Below are 22,317 nucleotides of genomic sequence, written 5' to 3' on the forward strand. Positions count from 1 at the left end.
AAAGTTGGTTAAAAAGACCTGAGAACACTGGAAAATGCAGTCTGGAAAGATGCAAAATGGAATACTGACATTGAAAAATATGTAGAAATATATGTGGTAAAACATATGCAGACTTCTGGATTGCCTAAATAACTTCTGTTGCTCTGGTTTTTGCGCTTTGAGAGTTTCCCTCCACCCAACATTTGTTCTGTCCTACTTTGACTCCTTCTCCCCGTCTGTTTGGGATTGGGTGCGAGACAGCGGAAGACTCACTGGAACCATCAAGTCCCAGACAAACGAAACACAGGACAGGAGTGAAGGAGTGGACAGCTGAGTGGACAGAGACAAGTGGTCCTAATTGGTCATTATTTGCCCACTAATCTATATTTTCTTCACTGCTAAACCCCAATGTAGATGTGAGTCTTGCCCCTGAGGGCAGGAACAGAGGAGGGGGGGGGGAATCCTCAGAGCCTGATTAATCATGACTCAAGTTCTGTGCTTTTGTGTCTTGTGGAGATGGAGACTTTGGGGGAAACCAGCAAATGAGGGAGTGAGGTCAAAGTTGAGTCTTGCAGGTGGTGCTGTTGGTTTGGAGCCAGCAGACCGTGACGGTTCTTTCTCACGCAACATCATCCATACAGACTTCAAGAATTCAAGCGTCCATTATTACTCCCAGAAAACTTTGTTTAAAATAACAGATTAAAACCAAAAAAAACAGGAAAGCAAAAATATTTACCAACCTAAACATGAGTTTTTGCTGCTTAGAAATACTATCAGCTGCCCCTGCATGTGGTGCCGTCAGGTCAGAGCGACACGGCTCAGCACTGCCACACAAAACACATCTGGCAGACTTGATGACACTCAAAACATTGCTAAGAACTAATGTAGGACTTCTAAAGTTTACTTTTATAGTTAAAATAAATGTAGAATGAATAAAGGGCACAGGAAATGGAACAATACAGCTTTTAAGTTAAAGACGAGAAACAATTGGTGCAGCAACTATGGTTTATTAAGCATAATCTGAGCAACATGAACAGAGGAAGGTGTTTTTACTAAAATAGAACAGAGATGTGGAACCAAAGTGTTCAGGACAACAACTTTGACACCTCTATTGTTCTTTTTTGTGTTTTTTCTTGTTGTTTTTGTTCCTGCACAAAACCCAGCCGAGAATTAGAGGTGCAAGGAATCCCAAACAGAGGAGAACCATCAAATCTAACATGTATCTCTGGTACCATGGCTGTGTTAGTGAAGCTGGCCTTAGGTGAGCGCCACCCCAGCTGTTCACAATGTGCTCCACCCACTGTTACAAAGTTACACAAGTTACAAAGTTTAAAAGTAATGAAAAGTTCTTGATTATTCTGACCTTTGGGAAATTGAAATAATTCTTGTAATCAACTGACCCAAAACAGGAAAAGTTTGGTTCAATTTAATATTAAATATTGAGATGAAATATTTAATATTAAAACCAATATCTGGCTTAAACTGCATGCTTTAACACTTTGATTACAATACATGATTAAGTAATAGAAACAAGTGAATTACAGAGTCTGCATGCCAGGATGAAGGAACATGGGTTAAAAGCATCACAGATGGCAACATCATAACGCTCCCACTGGAGGAAATGTATTACCTTTTCCTCCTCCAACAGCATTTCACACTGGAAGGACAGATGAGCCATTAAGTTTAGAAAGTCATTAAAGTTCTCCCTGAAAGACAGAGACAAAAACAAAGCATTTCTATAAACGAGCTAAAAAGGTCCAGAAGTCTAGAGCTGCATAAATCCTCAGAATCATTACAAGATACCTTTCAAGTAAAAACTGTGTCGCTCCAGAAACCAGTCGTTATATTCTTTTATGTACTTTTCTCCTAATGACCATGTGCTTCTCTTGTAACTATCTACACGAGCAGCGTAGGAAAAGTCTGCAGGGAACCGAAATATGGATTTATTGATCATGAAATTATTACTTAAATCTACTGGGGATTTTTTCTGTATGTCTAAATGTAAATACCTGTGATAACTGGGTTACCAAGTTGCAAGAACATGCGAACCTCCTGACCTTGCTGATGCAAGGTATGAGGAATTTCATCCAACAACAAGAAGTGACTTCCTCCTACAGGGCAGAAAATAAAAAAATGTGCATCTAATATTTTTACAAGCTACCTTGACAAATTATGTCAGTGCGATATCAAAAGATTGCCAACAAGCGATATAAAATTGTTTAAAGAGAACTTAAGTTGTACTCACCAATCAGACAGACCGTCAGGATGTTGGCAGAGTGAAGCAGAGGAAGAGCCAGAAGAAAGATCGTCCAAAAAGCAATCCCCATGCTGTTATTAGCAGCATGTGATGGTCTGGAGCGCAAGTCTTTTTGTCAAACTCCAAAATAAATCAATGAAAACAGCTCAAACGGAAAACAAAAGAGGCTAAGCTAAAAAATAATAAATTGCACCTGTTAAACTTGTAATCCGTATTTCTTTTCATAGAATGAATGAATCCAAGATGGGGGTTTTACTTGCAGAAACATGGAAAAAGTCCAACTCTGAGTAACTTTTATTTTCCCCAAGAAATTTTCAAGAACTCCTCTGTGTGTACTTGTCCCATGCGAGTTGCTCCGTATTGTTGAAAACCAGACAATGAGAAGACCAGGGAGAAACAGAGACAAGGGCAGGAAAGAGGTAATGGGTGTAGCGAAAGGGGGGGAGAAGGGTTCCCAAAGCCCTCATTGTATGACTATTAGAAATTTTGCAAAAAATTATTTTTTTTTCCTCTACCTTTTATGTCAGTCAGGTCTTTCAGAGCAAATAGTTTTCACTATCAGAAACAGATTATGAGTCAACACAAAATATGTTTATTAAGAGAACCAGGAGAAATCCACATCAACTTGTGGAAAATTAAAGAGGCATGTTTCCTGCCAGACAATATGAAATAGGTTAAAACCTCTTACAAACACATCCTGCATTGATGCAAAGTCATTGACATATTTGTCATGATGCAAGTTTAAAGGAGGACCCAAGTGCAGAGAGCTGGAGGAAATACTTTCTTTAAAAAAAAAAATGAATTTACAAAACTGAACTGAGAACCAGTGGGCAACTAGAGATATGGCTGAAAGGCAAGAAGGTGCAACAGAAAGAAGCAGATTAATGGGGGAACCAGTGGAGAGCAATGAGTCTGGAAGGTAAATATACAGAGGAGGGAGTCATTAGGGAAACTTGCTGCAGCTGGGAAGGCGGCGGGGATGAGGTAAATAACCAGCAGCTGGAGAAGTGGAGTGAACAGGAGACTGAGGGAAATAAGGATGACACAAGAGGGAAAAGGAAATCCTAACAAGATAAATCCTATGCCTAAAATAAGAATGAAAAATAAATGAAAATAAAATAACTTTCTACAAAAATCAAAAACCAAAGAAATCTGTAAGGGATCGCATAATTTCACACAGCTCTGTTTTCAGCAGCACAGAGCGGCGTTGCTGCTTTTGCAGGCATGTAAATGTAATGAACACATTAAAGAAGAGGACAAAAAAAATGAAAATGGAACCAGAGACAAGCCGTTAAAGTTATAGTGAATGTTTAAACAAACACAGTGACTTGCTGATGTTTTTTGTTCGACAGATAAATGCACAAAGCTAAATAAATGTTAGAAAATACATTAAACCTCAAGCATGCAGTTTTTTTCTCAGTTGATTTAGACACAGAACTGGATCATCACTGGAGTTTAGAAGACTTTTTCAAATAGACACAAAATACCTTCAAAAAGCCTACAAACATATTCTTTACTACCTTCTTAAAAAACCTACAAAGTCCTTCTCCTTGGGAGTAAACCATAAACAAATAGGTAAATGTCCTTTTTCTAAACCAATAAGAAGTTCTGCAGAATGAACTCTGTTAGGAGTTGAATGTGCTTTGGCCGGTCGTAGCCAGAGAAGCTTGGCATGCAGGTTATCCTGGACAATGCTCTCATTGTAAGCACAAAGGATGCTGCTTCTGTTAGGCAGGCCATTAGAAAAACAAGTCGCTCAGAAGAACTGCAGGAGTGCGTGACGGAGAGAAAGGGCAAGCTAAGGAGGTCATTCCTGCCGTCACTGAGGTGATTGCCGTTTCAAACATGACGTAATCCCAAATTTCAGTTCAGTTTAAACCACTTCAGTCAGCGAAGGTATGGTTGCATTTTCTGTTTATTTAACAACAAAGTAAAGATTAAACAAAAACGGCTCGAATTCCCTTTCATCGTGATGGGACAGTAGTATTCAGAATATTCTGAAGGAAAAACATAAAGTTAATGCATTAGTATTTGGTATTATTTGCATATATGGTGTCTAGAAATAAGAAGATAAATGAGCATACTGAAAAATTTGCAAAAACTTACAATGAGCTGGAAGTTTGTTGAAGTCTCCATCAGCATTTGGGTGTATGGATGCTTACAAATAACAGAGAATGGGACCGACTCATTGCATTCGTATCCCATCTCAGTGTACACATTCTCAAGATTCTTAACAGACGGCAGAGACAAAAAGACTAATTAGCAGGTCAGGAAACTTCAGTAATAAAAATAAAGACAATTCCTAGTGACCATTTTTGCATTGAAAACTTGCCAAAATGGACAGTAAAAGTAATCAGTATCTTCTCAATGTGTCTGATTCTAACCAAAAATCCAAGCCTGTTGGATAAGCATTTTACAGGATGTGGGAATAGAATTGGAGTATTCCTTAAATTTAACCTTTTACCTCTGGTTTTGTTACACAGAATTCAAGAAATTATTGTTGAAGTCAGCCTGAAGAGACTCTGATATTATCATGCTGCAGGGCAAAGCATTTTTATGTTTCAGATTGATGACAAACCTACTAAAGCAGCCTGGCTCAAAAGACCTGCCTGCTTCATTAACAATTCATTCTCTCTCCGTTGTTGCCTTCTAAATTAGGATTAGGCTAAATTTTGTACGTTAATTTTACAACCACAATATTTATATTTAGTTATTAAATCCAATCTGGTGTTATGTGTGTTGTGAAAGTCTTCTGAAGAACTTTGGTTAAGTGAAGCTTGAATTGAACTGGAGATGCTAAACGAGGTCTACCGTTGCTCTCTGGGTAATTCGTCATTATTACAGATGTGACATGAATTGTGATCAAAATTCACATAACAGTGGAACACAGTTTCTTCCAAAACCTAAATATTAGTAATTTGCTATATTGAAATTCCTGAATACCTGTCTGTGTTGTTCGTAAGTCATGCTCCCTGCAGGAAGGGCGATGCCCCCCATCTTGGTGAGTTTGTGGCAGGCGACATTAAGCAGAGCAGAAATGGGAACTTCCTCGTCCTTAAAAAAACTGCAAGACGAAAACAGAGCATCCTCCTCTTTGTAGTCTTCGGTGAACCTGAAGGTTGTGGGCTCTACGGTTTCTTCCGTGCCCGGCAGAGACTGTATTAAGAAACATTTATGTCGATTTAAGAAACGTGCGCGTCTCTGTAATTATTTTTGGCTTATATAAAATAATCTAACAAATGCAGAAATATAGCACAACGGCACATCTGGGTTTGATTTGACTCACTTTGCTTTTCATATACTCACATTTACGAGAAGGCTCAGTAGAGGCTGCTGGAGATGTTTCCCCAACACTACACTAAGTGCTCTGATAAAACCCTGTTTGGGGATTGGGCTGGCTGCAAAGTACTGCAGCATGGACAGATAATCCAGCAGAGGAGGAGAGAAGGAATGGTCTGCAAACATCTGGAAAAAGAACTACAACAGAAACAAATTGATACTCGTATCAATTAATAATTATTTCAGTCTTTCGCAGGTGTGTTAATTTGAAATGTAAACGTAAGACAAAACAAAAGTTCCACCATCCTTGTGTAATCGCCAATAGTAGATTATTAAAAACTGCAAAGGTTTAATTATTTAAATGTATCCGTACCCCTAGAACATTTTCACATTTTCATTGAGACTGGATGGAGAACACCTGTGAAAAATCAACACTGATAATGATGCTGCCGCCATCATGGCCACATTTCTACTATAGATTATGTTTGGCTAAAAGGTTTTATTCCGGTTTCATCTGACCGGCACACCTTTTTCCACGTTTTCTGTGTGCTCCGACATGGAGTCTGATGTAAGCAGCACATTTTTTGGCTTTTATTCAACAAACATTTACAAACATTTACCAATCTTTTATAAATGAAGTAAGATTACACACAGGTGAAATACATCTACTAATTGAGGAACTTCTGAGGGAAATTAGCTGTACTGGATTTTTCGTGACACACTTTTGATATTGTTCATTTGAAATTAGAATCACGCATTTTGTTTTTATCCCTTTCACAGTTATATGTTGGTCTGTCACGTAAAATTCAGCTGAAAAGACATTTAGGTTTATGGTGTGGACAAATCAAATTTCTTTTTAGATTAGAAATAAAGAAGTTGAACTCTGGCCTGTTACCTTCTGCAGGTTGCGTGAACGGTCGTAGGGGAGAGGCTCTAAAGGGTCCTCAGGGACCTTCTGGACGCTCTGACCAGAAAACCACAACTTTATCTGTCCAGAAGGAAAACGAAAAGCTGATCAACCAATCTATGAAACTCATTTCTGTGACAGCTTCTATTTACACATTAAAGGTTTATTTTTCTCACAAACAAACAGAACAGGGTTGGACATGTTATAAATCACACACACAAACACACACACGCACACGCGCGCGCACGCACACACACACACACACACACACACACACACACATACACACACACACATCAAATTAGTGTGAAATCTGCATTCTGGACAGATCCTAACCTGTAGGTACTGTTCCTCGCTTATATATCCAGTGTCATCAATATCTGTTTCCTTATATTGTTTCAGCAAATACAGCAGCTGTGACAGAGAGGGAAGCGGCCACGGCAGAGTAGCGCTGAGCAGAAAGCGCCGCCAGTCGATCAGCTCACATTCATCAGTTAGCAAAAAATTGATCTCTAACAGCTGAAAGCAAGAGACAGGACATGGCAGTTATTGCTCATTCAAAAATAAAAAATAAAACATTACGCTGTACTCACTGTTACACTTAAAAACTACCAAAAATAAAACATTACAAATGAGCAGAGATCAGAAACAGAAAATTCAAGGAGAAAGACCACCTCTGCTCTGGTCACTGAGAGCCTTGAACCTGCTGAATACCTGCATTTCAATCATATCTGTCCAGGCCTCAGGCACGATGCTCCTGCCTGAGCTGTTAGAGACCAAATCTTGGAAAAAATAAAAGAAGTCAGAGCTGGACATAAAGCCTAAAAGACAGAAAGAAGGGAAAAGGAATTATGGGTCGATGAGTGGGAAGAATAATAAACTTAGTAACAGTCCAATTAGTCTCTGGTGTACACATGAACCTGATGGAGCCATGTTGAACAGATGATTGAAGAGTGATTCCAACTGAGCAACCGTCAGTATGGACCGATTTGGTCTCTCCACAGGAGGTGGACGCGGGGGGAGAACCACACCCGGAACCAACAGACAATCTCCGTTCAAATAGAAGTCACGGTCTTCCTAAAATACAGAACAAAAAAAAAAAAAAACGCTCTCAGATTTTACAATAACAGCACCCGAGCGTACTAAAAAGATTCAATGAAAGGCTTTACAAACCATCACCAGCTCGTACTGCAGCTTACTGGAAGCCTCTATGTGGTGGCGAACCACTTCTCCAAGCTGGTCAATACTGGAAACAGAAAAATTAAAACATTCTGTGCACAATACATGTTTAAAACACCGTGTGGCATTTAAGACCCCTAAATATTTTTCACATTTTATTACAACCACAATACTCATCTTAATGGGACTTTATGGAATAGACAAACACAAAGTAGTGAATTGTGGTGTGCATTTATGCTCACTCGGAATTGCTGCAGGTCTTTTGGGTCTATCTCTACCTGCTGCTCTGAAGAGGTCGAGCATTACATCTTTTGCCCGTCCTCCACTGCACGATAGTTAAGGCTGAGTCAGATTGGATGGAGACCATCTCTGAACATCAATTTTCAAATCATGCCATATATACCGCATCTTACTGTATCTAGGTCAGGACTCTGACTGGACCTTGTCTGAGTCAGGTTTTATCTATATCTACAGCGTGCCAACACGGTTTGATCAACAAACAATCCAGTTTCTATGAAGATACATGTTCAACATAAACAGATTTAACCAAAATTATTTTCTAAATGTCCATGAACTAGTGACAGACATTTGTTAAGCATAGTTGGGCATTATGAGTTACATCAAACAGCTAAAAAAAACCCCAAAAAACTACAGTTTCTCTAACAGGTCAAATACAGAAGTTCAAACCCTCTTTACACTGTTTAAGAATACAAATATGTTTCAGTACAACCAAAAATATTCAAATTAGGTTTACAGTACTGACTGTAATCTACTGTGCTACTGAAGTTTGTGGTTGTAATGTAACAAAATAGGGAGAATTTTAAGAGATACGAATGCATTAGTAAATCACACGATGTGTAGGGCTGTTGTACACACACATATGATCAAACCACACCAAACATAAGGGGAACAGATGTTTATGTAATCATACCACTCCATTTCCGACAGATAGAATGATTCAAACTGCTTCTCCATTTTGTTAAAAGTCTCATGCACTTTGTTTTCCAGGGAGTTGACCATCGCCAGGCCGCGGTCTTTCACCAGCTCAAGACGAACCTTGATTGAATTTTCTACAAAACACACAGAAACAGGACGAATACCCAGCTAAACACTGACTAACAGAGTACTAAATACAATGTTATCTTGGTGCATAAAAGTAGCTGCATACAGGAACAGACGTTAACGCAACCCACTGCATGATAATATAAACACTTGGCTATATGTTGGTGGGACAGATAGTGTAGATGTACATACCCTCATGAGTCACAGCAGCTGTAAATTCTTTATATATTTTCTCTCTCATTTCTTGTTCTTGAGTTTTTTCTGGAGGTTTTGGGGGTGGAATCTCCACTACTGGTGGAGGTAATGCTATGGAAAGCAAAAGATTATAAAGAAGGGCTGATTAAAAAAAAAAAATAAAAAAAATAGACAATTACAGCGCATATATGTCCTAAAGGTTGTTAAGTATCATGCCTGCTTGCTTTTTTTGTGACTGCTTTTCCTTTTTAGAACTTTTTGGACTTGTCTTCTTTGACACGGTCTCTTTTTCTTCTGCGACCTCTTCCGGCACTTCTGCCTCTCTCTGCTGGAATTCTACTGACACCTACACAATTGAAAGACCAGCAAGAGCCACTACAGCAAAAAGGTAGGTAATGTAATAATACTCCTCAAGCTAACAAAAAACAACATTACCATGTCCTTGATAGTTTGAATAGCTTGAAGAGCCTCTTCATAGTCTCTTAAAAGTTTCCCCCGAAATAACTTGAAGAAACAACAAAAAGAATCAGTAGCTGCTGTGCTTATGGATCAGAATAAAGTACAACACTAAAAGTGACATTTACATTCTCTATCAGCTTAGAGGAAGACTTCGTGGGGTCAGGGGGTCTAATAAAAGTAGAGAACAATCAGGTGTACATAACGTTTAATAATTTATCACAAGTGTTTAGGTGAGCATCAACAGGCTTTTCAGAGGACAACTTATGTTCTTCTACTTACAGTTTTTTATCGCTCGCCTGGTCCTTCACACCAGTGCTCACTGGCTCCATACTAACAAAACACATTTTTAAGCAACTTTCATTAGCCTTTAGTAACTTTCCATCACATTTACCGACTTGTGTTCATTTCAATAACTAGACTAATATCAATGCAGTACAAAAGTATCGATACTCTTTAAATGTTTTTTTAGACTTTGTGTTGTGACAGCTTCAATATTCAATGCATTTTAAAGAGATTTTATGGGACAGATCAGGACAAAAACACATATAATAATGAGTTGAAGCCTTTGAACAGAGAGTGTCTGTAAAAAGCTATTTTGGTCTCACCACAGATTTTCAATAACATTTTGGTCTAAGGATTTGTGATATGGAATGAAACTCATATCTGTTGTGATGGGTGGCAGTAACAACATATATCACCATATGTTTTTGGTATAAAACGTACAATAGGAATGAAAAGAATCTCAATCGGAAGAAATTAAACAATCACATTTTGTCTGTAAATACGTTCTACCCAGAACTTCTAAGTTTTAGCAGTTTTAAGCCTCACCTCTTATAAATATAAATGTGTATTTATGGAATTTGTGTGTGCTGTTTGCAAATGTTTTGTTTTATGCTGCCTCCTGTTATTGCCAGGTCTCCCTTAAAATAAGATTCTTAATCTAAATGATAATGACTACCAGGGTAAATCAAGGTTAAATAAATAATAGATATATCTCTATCGAGAAACATAATTTACTTCATAATTATACATTACTTAGTGCTGGTCAATGACATGACATCCTAATAAAATCCAGTGAAGTTTCTGGTTATAACTTGGAAAATTTGGAAAAGCTCCAGAGGAATGGATGCTGTTTTACTGTATTAATAAGGTTCTTACGTGTTGTCCTGATCTTCAGCTCCAGTTTCTTTCAGCAGTGTGATAGTGAAATCTTTGGGAGATATCCTAAGTGGTATTTGTCTGTTCATGCCCCAGTAGTAGACCTCCAGGGTACAGAGTGTTTCACGGAAACGGTTCATTTCTGTCTGTAGGACACAACCAAGGAAATGCTGGGATTTCAGCGTTTCTGTAACATCAAACCATAAGCTGAACAGGTTTAGCAAGTTACCTGTATTATCATAGAGTAGTGGTTGATGAGCAACGCTGATTGCTCCTCCAGCCATCCATCATACATGAAAGCCGACCTCTCCTGCTTGTCTTCTTCTTTACGCTTGTCGGTAATGTCCCACAGGCGTTCCTGCAGCTCCTGAATATACATCGGATCCATTCAGTTTGTTATTTTTATCCTTTTTTTAAATGACGGGCACATAATCTGTTTGTTCCTTTTGCATCACAGTACAGCATATTCTAATGTAGTCTTACATCCAGCCTCAGATGAAGCTCCGCTTTGGTCTCCTCGTCTTCTCTCATGTCGTCTGGTACGCTGTTGAAGACCTTCTGCCACTGAGAAACTAACTCCTGCTTCAAGTCAGGGCAAGTCAGAAAGTGGTTGTATCTTTCTCTGAAGAAGTGTCACAGTTTTACAATACAATTAGAGAAATTTACATTAACTGCAAAATGCTTTGGAGAAAAACTCACCCATAAACACTTTCAAAGCCCTTTCCTGTGCACCCACATTAGAACACATAACATTTATGCCTATTCTGACATGAAACAACCAGGAGATCGTGTTTTAAAAGTGCAAAACAAATCTAGAAACTGAAGAATTAGAACTGAAATGATTATCGTGTTAATCATGATGAATTGATTATTGCAAAAATCGTCAACTAATTTAGCAATTAATTCGTAGTTAACTGGTGCCTAGTCTTGAAAAAGGGCCATATTCTGAAAGAACATATTCAGCGCAGTGTATAAGCCAAAACTGTAGTGAAATACTATATATAGTTATGCATTTGAATTATTTATTTATTTGCATTTATTAATGTATTTTTTAAATACTGGCTTAGAAGAAAAATCTGCAGAATGTGTCCGTTTGTTATCCAAATAATCAATTAATCATCAGAATAATCAGCAGATTAATTAATAACTAAAACTAAAATCATTAGTTGCATCTCTAAAAGGAATAAAACTATTCTACAAGCTGTTGCTGGCTGAACTTGGATCCAGATGTGTTTGGTTTAACTGAACAATCGATTCTTATTAGCTTGGAAAATGGAAAATTTCACACAAAGGGCAGTAGGTGCTTCGAGTTGAAACCTAGAAACCAAAAGGCTGAACGTGATACCTGATTTTGAAGAGGTGGCGATCAATAAGAGTGAGCTGTAAACGCAGCTGCTGCATTACATGCTTTATGCCGTTTACATAAGACTGACAGACATCTTTCCAGTGTGAACACAGGTACTCAGGTACTTGCTGGAGAAACATAATAAGGGGAAAATATGAACTAAATCAACAGCAGTGAAGGAGGATAGTAATAGCAAAACAGGTAAAAGATGAATATCAGTTATAATACATATAGGAGACTAGAAGTCTATCAAAGAAGTCAATAAAATACCCAGAAGTTTGTGGCTGTAACCAGACAAAAAGTCTGTAAAGAGCTTTGCAAGGTACTACAGATGTTACAAGGTGGCTAAAATGAATCCATTTTCTGTAATATATGCAGTAGACACAACTAAATGTTGAAGAGAATAAACAGTTTTGCAGGTATTCAAAAACCCCATAAGCAAATAAAGCATGTAAATAAAAACAGCATATCTTACTGGAGACAAAGGCTCATTTACGTAGAGCGGATTTAATGCGAATGATCCTGGCGGTTGGGTGCTGTCGTTGAGTCCGTCAATAGACCCAGTGGACGATAACACAGTGTCAGAAAACCCTTTTCATCACACAGAAATGTACAAGTTAACTTTAAAACAAGGTATGATTCAAAAGCAGCTGATCAATTCATGTCTTAATGAATGGTTTTAGATCAAGAGTACAATCTGACTTGTGTCTTTTCCCCTCCTGAGGCTGGAGAGGGACCTTGTAGAACCCCTTCTCTCTATGCTTCTTGTGCTGTCCGACATATCTTCACCAAGATCAACGGCGACTAATGAGGGAATTAAGTGCAACAACTGAATTAGTATTGTATTTATGCTTGACAAGTATAAATTCACTTTAAAATAACTGTATAAGGCGTGATTAAAGAACAGCTGATCAAATCATGTCTTAATACTTTTAGATCAAGAGCAAAAACTCATTTGAATCTCTTCCCCTCTTTCTATCCATATTCACACTAAATAAAATCCTTGTGGAGTTCCCCAGGGTTATATACTGGGTACTCTCCTCTTCAATATCAACATAATTTTATCCTTTGAAATTTTGCAGAATAAAAATGTTAATCATGCTGATGAAACACAACTATATATTAGCCTACTACCAGAAGACTCTAGTCTAGTTTAAAAATAATATCCTCTTTGCTGATGCCTACTCTTAAACCAATTTTTATTTATTTTTTTTTATCTTACTGATTTGATGTGTTGTACTACATTTTTGTTTTTATATTAGCATTTTGAATTGATTTTGGCTGATAGGTGCTATATATAAATAAAGCTGCCTTGCCTTGCTTTGCCTTAAAGATGGAGCTGGATCTCCTTCTTGGTAGGTAATCTAACACACCATCTTCAGCAGAATGAAACCCAGCACCTAATAAGGGGACCAATCACAAGATTTGAGTAAATATTGTATTCCTGCACATTGTGACAAACACAAATTAACTTTAAAATAACTGCATGAGGTGATCAAATCATGTCTTAAGAAAGAAATCTCACTGGAGTCTCTTCCCCGCCTCATGGCTCTAGAACTCCTTCTTGTTTCCAGACCTTTTGGGATTTCCTCTTCAGCCGGAGCTACTGAGGGAATTAATTGCAAGGTTTCAGTAAATGCTACGTATATGTGCGGCTCAGTAAAACATGATGACAAATTCATATACAAATGTCTCTGTACTTAAGCAGTGAAAACCTTATCAGTGTTTAAAAGCAAGGAGGTTTCTTTGAATTATAGTATTCTAATTGTTTAATTATTTGGAATAACTGACAAATTACCTTACTTTAACAGCTAAACATCAAAATGGCAAAAAAAAAAAAGTCACCTTCTTCTTGCTCTTTCATAACCTCACACAGGGCAGACTCCACTTTGCTATAAAGTTCCCCCTCGTCCACATCAGCGTTGACATTAATCAAAATGTTTTGCTTCTCACCATACCACTTCTCTAGCTCTGGCCAGGTTTCCTGAAAAGCTGCAATCCTTCCATAAAAAAAATACAAAATAAAATCAAGTTCAAACCTTGAGATTACAGTCATGCAGGACAAAAAATTCAATCCAGCGGTATTCCTGCCTGATCACGTTGTGCTACCTGAACAAAACATTGTACTACCTGTGTGTAATGTGTGGAGACCACCTGATGGTGGCTGCTGGCTGGGAGGGTGCGGCGGCGGCAGCAGCAGCATCTTTAGATATTTTGGGACGAAAATGACCACATGAGCACCAAAGAACATTTAGCTTGTTCTTGTTCATAACACAGAGCAAAATGCCCCAGTCACAGCATTATACCTTTATCAGAGGATGCCCTTCTAATCACACACTCATCAGATATATCCAGCAGAAGAGCCACGTCCAGCACAGGCAGAGTAGGTGTTGGTGGTTTGAGGAGCTCTGGATTAGGAACAAGTTCAAATGTGTTGACTTCAGTGCTCTGTTCTTCTTCCACAAACCCACCCAAAGCTTTCTCCAGCAATTGGGCTTGAGTGATGTTACTTGGAAAGCCATCCAGGATCCAACCTGTCTGAGCTGGAACCTGACTGATAGGAAGAAATCAGTAGTTTTAGTGTTTGTTGTTAATCTACGTCAATAGAAACCAACCATTTAGTTCAGTACAACAAATGACCAATTGATAAAATATGGTACAATTAAATCAACTGAACTTGTACAGTCATTTTCCAGTCATACTGATCGCTCAAAGTGCTTTATACTAGAGCCACTTTCATCCATATATATATATATGCAGATCGGTGCCTCACCCAGACGCACATGTGACAAGAGAAACCTGGAACTGAAAACCTGTCAATTGCAAGACAACTACCCACTGAACCACAGTCAACCTACTTAGGACAGCTGACCTGCCTAAACCATGCAAAACAGTATTCGTCATCATTACCTGATTGCTTCAACTAAAATGTCCACTATCAGCTCATTTGGAATGGCATTTCCTTTCCTCAGCTCCCTTTCTACTGACGCTGCAATCGAGGCCATCTGCATAAACACATAACAGAAAGTGAAAATAGACATGTTTCATTACAAACAGATGTTAGGTCTGGAATAATTATGCCTAAAATGTATTCATTTGAATATTATGATTCTCAAAGTCTCTTTGTTATGTTACTAGTTAAAAAAAAAAAAAAAATCTCGGTAATACCAGTGAGTTCAATGTAATGTGTGATGCATAAAGGAATACAAAATTAAGACAGTGTACTAAAATTTCATTATGAGCACCCCTGAACACTCACTTTGTTAACACATTCTCTTTTTTCTTCTAGTTTGCTAGAATCTGAGGAAGGAAGAAAGAAAGAAAGAAAGATTTGATTTTAACAACACATTTATTTTTCAATAAAAAATACATTTTAGTATGGTTTACTTCAACATTCACGCAAACATTGAATTGAAAACTAGCTTTCTATCAACCACAGAGCACACGACATTTTTAAAGCACCACAAAGATAAAAATTCAGTTAAGTTATTCAACATTGAAAAAAAAACATGCACTCTGCCTTTACTCAGTTTTTTACCATCAGAATAAGCATCCTGTCGACTTTTCCCCCCAAAATACAATTTAATTTATTTCTTCTGTTAATATAAATGGAAAATGTTGCCTGTCCAACAGGAAAATTCAATAAATTGCACCTACTGGCTTTCTTTTTTGTATAACCTGCACCAAATATGAAAGCCACCTCAGACCAATAAACACCACATTTTTAAAAAACATCTTCCAACAACAACAAAAAAAAACAATAGTGAAAGTCATGTACATTCAAGAAACATGTGAAAAGTAGTTTCTATTTCTTCACAAAAAGGACATAATTCTTTTGTATCTTTTCTAAATTTAGAGACAAAAGTGTTAACACTCACACCACCGTGAAATATCGTCCAGTGAAAGTCGGCCGCCCTCTTTACTCAAAGGCAAAGAAAGAGAGAAAGAGACAAACAAAGCAAAATAAAGGTAAATAAGCAGCTTCAGTAAAAATAATACCAATTTTACTTAGTCCCAGGGAAAAGCATTTTTATACATCTTCAACTTTTTTTATATGAAGGAGAACGTGAATAGTAAATAGTAAATAGTAAAACTAGTAAATAGTAAAACTGAACTTCCTTCCACTTCACAATTATGCTCTACTTGATAGTGGTCTATCACATAAATGCCAATGAGATGCACTAAATTTGACTCTGCAGCATGCCAAAATTGTGAAAATGTTCCAGGGGTATGAATAGTTTTGCAAGAGACTATGCAGAAAAAAAACAGCTTCAATAAACACCTGACGGAACTGGTGTGGGGGATTTAGAAAACGGCTCGCTCTCCTTCTCCTCCTGCTGATCTGCAGCCTATATAGTTGGGTAAAAAAAAAAACAACAACAAAAACATCTGCTTTAAACTTTGAACTAAGATCGACAACTAAGATTAAATGGTAAATCAGTTGCAGGTTAAAAAGCCTTGAGACAGAAATTCCAGCACTATAATTTACCTTCTCTCCTTCTCTAACAGACCTCAGCGCCTCTTCAACCAGTGTGTCAGGCGACAACACAGTGACGCCATGCGCTGTGCAGGAAACATTAACTTTATATATTTCAACAGTTTTAGCAAAGCAGAAATTACAAGGGCTAAACACTTTTAATGTGTGGACTTTAAAATACATTATTTTATATCTATATATATATCTATATATATAATTTTATACCTTCAGCAATCTTGGCCATACATTTGCTCTTGCATTGGCAAACCTTGCCCTGGATGCAGGACTTGATAGAAAATAGAGGAGTGGTCGTGGCCGGTTCCACAACGGTTGGATGAGCAATATTTTTAATTCGATGGATAGCATATGCGAGAATGTCGTTGGAGCTCGGTGGTAACTTTGTTTCTTCTATATCCTTTGACCACATCCACACACCAACCATATTCTTAAAAATAAAACAGAATAAAAAAATTAAAAAAAAACAGCCATGAGTTATCTTCGGCAAAGCACACCGGCTGAATTTAAAAGTAGTGAAGTAAAGGTTCATACTCACAGTGTATTCATCATAATCCAGGTTGTTGAGTACCTCTTCTTTCTTAACCTCCGAGGGGCTTAATGCTGCCAAGAATCCAATCTCTGGCTCAATGTCTTCCTGTGGCTCGTAGAAGGGAACACCCTGAATGAACAGTTCCTTCCACTCTTTATACTTCTTCTCTGGAACAAGACTGGAAATGACGGCATGAAAAATGTCAAGAAGCAAATGTAGACTTTCAGTTGTGGATACAATTAGACCACAGATCTGAAAAATGGCTTCAGGGTCACACATCACTGTACAATATCAAAACAGAATTTAAGTGTTTCATAAATAGATTTATTGATTAAACAGTTTAAAAATATATATTTTAAGTTAAATATTAACACAAAGTACCTAGAAGGATAATTGTTGAGCTGGCCGCTATGAGACTCTCATACAATAATCAGCTATTATGGGATTTAGATCAAAATTCTAAACAAATTATAAAATGACCAAATTCCCCTTATTGCAAATGTTATTTTAACTGCTAATAAAATAATAATTGCAGTCATAAGCATGTTAGCGCTTATGAATAGATCTCTTTTTTTGATACATTGGCTGAATCCAAATACAAAATAAACCTCCTACGTTTAGCAGCAATTTTTGGCCTGACAAGCTCATTGAACAGAATATTATTGCATTTTGCTGCTCCAGAAGTATTTCCAAAAAGCTGAATTAGACTTTTTTGTAAACGGGGGAAAAGTTGAGTAAAGCTTTTTTCGGCCTGCGGACCGATAGTGTGCAGCAACAGATGCATTACTCGAACAGACTCTTGTTAATTTTCCAAACATGCTGTATTTTATTAAATGAACAAACACCATAATGGCATCACTACGAATCATGCTGAAGTCAATAAGAATATCTGTAGGATTTGAACTTTTACTTACTCAGTTGCATCTTTCAGATCATTAAGTTGCGAAAGCAGAAACATGTATTCAACTTAGGGTCCTTTTCACAAAAAAGCAATTTTGTTTTGTCTATCATCAGACTGAGAGATCAACTTGAAAATAAGTATCCTACTGACAGCTAGGGGTGCACTGATGCATCGGCCCCGATTTTCTTAATTTTGGGAGATTGGTGATCGCCCGATACTTAAATATGAAGCCAATCTTATCTAATAATCTAAAACTCAGCCACCATCCTCTACTGCTCTGCTGTGAGAGGGTTGACTGACAGCCCGGCCCACCAGGATATGTCTGCATATTCACAGTTAACAATAGTTACTCCACTGTTGCCAACTCAGCAACAACAAAATTGGTATTGGCCAAAATCGGAATCGGAAAGTTAGGTTTTTTTAAAGATCGTTGATCTCCGGTCAGCCATAAAACTGCAATTAGTGCACGCCTACTGACAATACTCTGCTTCTTCCATATTTCTAAAAGCGAGGATGTCACGTACTTCTCTGTGATATGGCGATATTCTCCGGCTGTGATTGCCATGTCCACCATCTGTCCCAAAATCTCTGAGCAAATGCCGTAGTGCTTCAAGTGTTTTTCGAGAGCACGCTCTGCAGCTACCATCTTGCAAAATTCAATCTCCTTTTCGATCTCTTCTGCTCGAGCCAATTTGGCATGCTCAGCCAGAACCTGCACCAGGTCCAGGCAAAAGCAAGGATTTAGTAGAGATAGTATGGCAAAAATCTTTATGTTGCTGTTGGAACTAATTAAGACAATAATGAATTCTTACCTAAATATTGTAATCTGTCAACGCCATTCTTTACTTTAATAATTATTGCTTACCCACGCTTGTAAAAAATATCTATCTTACCAGATTCTTTTGTTCATAACACCAAACAACACAACCACACTTTAACTCAAAGCAACCAAAACCATACCTTTCCTTGAAATCCCTATGGAAACACTGCATAAACACAAAATCTCACTTATTTTTTGTTGGGTTTTGAGTGCAAATATCTTTGTACGCTTGAAATAACACAAAGCTAACTTACAAGTCACTTTATTCTAAGCAAGCTACAGAAGCTTGTTTAAAGCTAATAATTTGCTAACATTGTTGACAAAGTACTAGTTCCACTGGCAGATTATTTCACTTATATTAACACATTTTTCCCATGTTATCAGGGAAATAGTCTGCCAGTGAAACTATAGTACTTTTTAATCTGTGGTCAAGAAGTCTTTATTTAAAGCAAGCCCATATATCTTGATGAAAACTTACTTTTAAGTTAGCTTTGTCTTTTTTCAAGTGCATACAGATATTTGCTCTAGAAACCAATACAAAAGCACTTGGAAAGATTTTGCTTTTGCAGTGATCACCCAAAGAATGACTGAATATGCTTCTCACCGCCTCCTTGTCCAGAGCTTCCCTAAAATCCTTTTCTCTCTGACGCCTGTACTGCTCCTCTCTGAACAGGCGATTCTCCAAAATCACCTCTTTCTGCCTCCGTATCTGCATCAGTTGTTCAGCCAAACGCTGCTCCTGCTGCGTCTGGCGAGTCAGACGACGCACCATTTGCTCTTCAAGCTGCGCCTCCTGAAACAGAGGTTTAAAACCATAGTACAGGACAACATGATTGAGGATATCTACTTTCCTCAAACAAATTGGCTGATATGCGAAATTCCTACGCCACAGAAACGGAGGCCACTGTGAGTATTTGTTCCTGTTGGGAATACATAACTTCACAAAGTTTTACCTGCTGAGATTCACGCGCTTTATACTGCTCCATCAGAAATCTGTCTACTCGTTTTTGTCTCTCCTCTCGAGCCACAGCGCTCTCCTTCAGCTGCTGCCGGATGCCCTGTATGTACTTGGTATTGGACTGTAATGCCACTTTATCTGGTTTATCTGCAGGGACTTCGGTCTCCTGTATGACGGCACTAAGGGAAGAGTCTACAGGGATGGATTGGTCACTGGGGCTGAAAATAATAAATATAAAAGATAAGTAGACAACTCTACAAACAGAACCATTTGAATAAAATAGTGTCAAATGAATGTAATATTGTTTTCATTAACTTTTCCACTTTCTCTTACCTTGACAAGGTCACATAACTAGATTTAGCAAGTTTGTGCTGTTTTTCCTCAAATATGGCTATTTCAGCCTGGACCATCTGCACAAGCAAAGCAGTTGGAAAAGCAGAACAATTATCCCAGAAACCTATTCTCAAAAACAACAATAACCGTCCTTTTGCAAAATGAAAAGATTCACATAAATGCTTGTATCTTGATCAAACCTGAACTTCTTTTTCTCTGAGCTGCTCCTGCTTCCTTTTTTTCCTGAGATCTGCATTTGAGTGCAGTGGCTTTAGCAGCTTCGTATTGGTCAGAATCAAGTCATCGAACTTCTGAAGACCACCCTGCAACTCACAAATTTCCTCACATATTGATGATTGCATTATCAGGGGTCTGAGGACCATGTGTATGTTTTCCACAAACCCAGGTATATTTAGGTTAAACTGAATAGAAGAGTACAAATTTTGTACTTTATTTTCCATATTTTTTTACCTTCTCGCTCTTTTCTAGTTTTCTCTCATCTTGGATTTTGGGTAGCTTCGTTTGTTGAAGAGGTGGGATCTCCTTAGACAAATCATCCGGTTGGTGGTCTTTACCTTCATTATCCTGAGTAATTTCCGGAAGACCCTGGTCTGCTTTGGCTGACACCGCCGGAGGACGTTGCTGTATAAAAGAAAAGATACTTTTTACATTTTTTGTCACAATATCAACTATCAATCTACTAATTTTGAATTCAAATGGAAAGGTAAAAGTCAGCTGAGTGCTGGTAAAGAGCATATTAACCACAGACACTAGCCTCTAACCTCTGGTACTGCAAAATACCTTACACATTTATTTAATGTTCTTACATTGGAGTGGATTTCAGACTCCCTTTTCTGCAGGGTGGGCAGCTTCACCACCCGGCTGATTCCTGCAGGCTTCTTCTCTTCTAGTGCGACGTAGAGCTGGTAAAGAAGGTTTGTGGCGACACCGTGCTTCTCCTTCATCAGATCTTGGGCTGTGCTCTTATTGAAGCTGACCCCCAGAAGCTTAAAACTTGGCTCAAGCCGAGAAAAGTTATTGGCTTTGGCGTTGGAGGAACTAAAATAAAAAAAATGTGATTTAATGATTGCTGAACACTTTAAATTTGTTGGCAAACAGTATGACGTTGAATTTGGTATTTGATTAGAAACCTTCAGTTCAGTACTGGGGCTAAGGTTTATTTCATTGCTTTTGAAGAATCTGGACTTCATTTTACCACCTACTTTAAAATCTAACATGGTCAAACTGGGGCTGAATGATTCTACATCAAGCTGTGTTGTGATTTCATGTGAGAGACCAACACAAAACAGCACAAAGTTGTGAAGTTACTCTTTTAAACAGCAATGTGTAAAGTTTAGTGTTCTTCTATGTTCCTCCCCTTTTACTTTGACATTCTTAAATAAAATCCAGTTCAACCAGAAGTTGCCTAATAAAGTAAATAAGAGCACACCTGTATATAATTTTATCCCAGTATAATTCCGGTTGCTCTATGAAGGCCTCAGAGGTTGAGTTAATGAATAAACAGCATCATTAAGACCAAGGAGCCCAACAGACAAGTCCGTGGTAAAGTAGTGGAGGCATTCACAGCAGGGTTAGGTTATAAAACAATCTCGTAAGTTTGACCATCTCACAAAGTACACTTTCATGCATCATCTTTGAACTGGAAAGAGTAGGACAGAGTATGGTATGGCAGCTGCACTGTTGCAGATAGGGAGAGGCTCCAGACAGGGCATAAAGGCAGCTCAGAGGGTTGTTGTCTCCCCCTCTTCCCTCTCTGATGGACATTTACACCTTCAGCTCCCCCACTAGAGCTAATAAGCATGTGAGTTGGCCTACCACATATAATTACAATTAAGTAAAGTTTACATTGAACTTTTGAAAGGTGCTATATAATCACTAGTTTCACAATATGGAACTTACTCGCTTTTCAGAAACATATGAAAATCCTCCTGCATCTGATATTTATGAAGTATCTCTCCGAATAGATAGCCATTTGAGAAATCCTTGGAAACGTTCCTGGCGTCTAAGAACAGTCAGCAATCATGGTGTCATAAACTTTGATAAATTATGAAGTTCAGAAAGTTCTGTGCTCAGATATTCACAATTCAAATCTAAGACATCAAAACCAAAGACACAGTTGTGCCATGTCTTTAAAACTTAAAACTTTTTTAAACAAAATGCTAAAAATGTACGAAGCACTTTCACCGCACAACTCCATTGAGGTATTTATTGCGTTAGCGTTAGCCTAATGAAGCTAGCTCTGGGAGGATTGTGTTAATTTACACTTACCTACGGTTTCAGAGAGCCTTAGTTCACGGTTCAGCCACGAGCACAAAATATCTGACATTGTCTCTGATGAATAAATATCACCTCATAAGGAACTAAATGAGAAGTGTCTCCTTTTTAGATAATATAATCGTTGCAAAATTCAACACCGAAGGAAACTTCAGTTTCACCTTGT

The 22,317-nt window shown here is 38.0% G+C and overlaps 1 protein-coding gene across 1 annotated transcript; it reads right to left on the reverse strand.

Annotated features, from left to right (window-relative positions):
- Positions 1-971: 971 nt before the first annotated feature.
- Positions 972-22,317, reverse strand: spef2 (sperm flagellar 2). The gene is made up of 46 exons (XM_007557603.2): positions 22,146-22,317; positions 21,777-21,879; positions 20,684-20,915; positions 20,328-20,498; positions 20,057-20,179; positions 19,857-19,933; positions 19,519-19,741; positions 19,170-19,358; positions 18,270-18,457; positions 16,851-17,022; positions 16,523-16,742; positions 16,310-16,383; positions 16,103-16,169; positions 15,699-15,737; positions 15,080-15,120; positions 14,731-14,825; positions 14,127-14,374; positions 13,951-14,023; positions 13,666-13,820; positions 13,346-13,426; positions 13,137-13,220; positions 12,523-12,624; positions 12,296-12,411; positions 11,821-11,948; positions 10,959-11,097; positions 10,705-10,842; positions 10,476-10,621; positions 9,597-9,647; positions 9,443-9,485; positions 9,294-9,362; positions 9,075-9,204; positions 8,856-8,969; positions 8,533-8,671; positions 7,596-7,668; positions 7,343-7,499; positions 7,137-7,243; positions 6,759-6,941; positions 6,411-6,503; positions 5,543-5,713; positions 5,180-5,392; positions 4,343-4,465; positions 3,044-4,233; positions 2,225-2,356; positions 1,989-2,090; positions 1,783-1,899; positions 972-1,685 (listed from the first exon to the last, which is right to left on the reverse strand). Exons 1-42 carry the CDS (start codon positions 22,201-22,203, stop codon positions 4,201-4,203), a joined length of 5,181 nt encoding a protein of 1,726 aa, XP_007557665.1. The 5' UTR covers positions 22,204-22,317; the 3' UTR covers positions 972-1,685; positions 1,783-1,899; positions 1,989-2,090; positions 2,225-2,356; positions 3,044-4,200.

The sequence above is a fragment of the Poecilia formosa genome, unplaced genomic scaffold, assembly GCF_000485575.1.
Source record: "Poecilia formosa unplaced genomic scaffold, Poecilia_formosa-5.1.2 Scaffold89, whole genome shotgun sequence".
NCBI classification, from domain to species: Eukaryota; Metazoa; Chordata; class Actinopteri; order Cyprinodontiformes; family Poeciliidae; genus Poecilia; species Poecilia formosa.

What these genes read in the sequence shown, in the direction of transcription:
- spef2 (XM_007557603.2), bottom strand. Translation starts at nt 22,203, where the DNA reads ATGTCAGATATTTTGTGCTCGTGGCTGAACCGTGAACTAAGGCTCTCT. An exon ending in CGCCACCTCTTCAAAATCAG is followed by an intron (nt 11,098 to 11,820) that starts GTATCACGTTCA and finishes ACACTTCTTCAG; the next exon opens with AGAAAGATACAACCACTTTC. An exon ending in GCTGAAGATCAGGACAACAC is followed by an intron (nt 9,648 to 10,475) that starts GTAAGAACCTTA and finishes GTGTTTTGTTAG; the next exon opens with TATGGAGCCAGTGAGCACTG.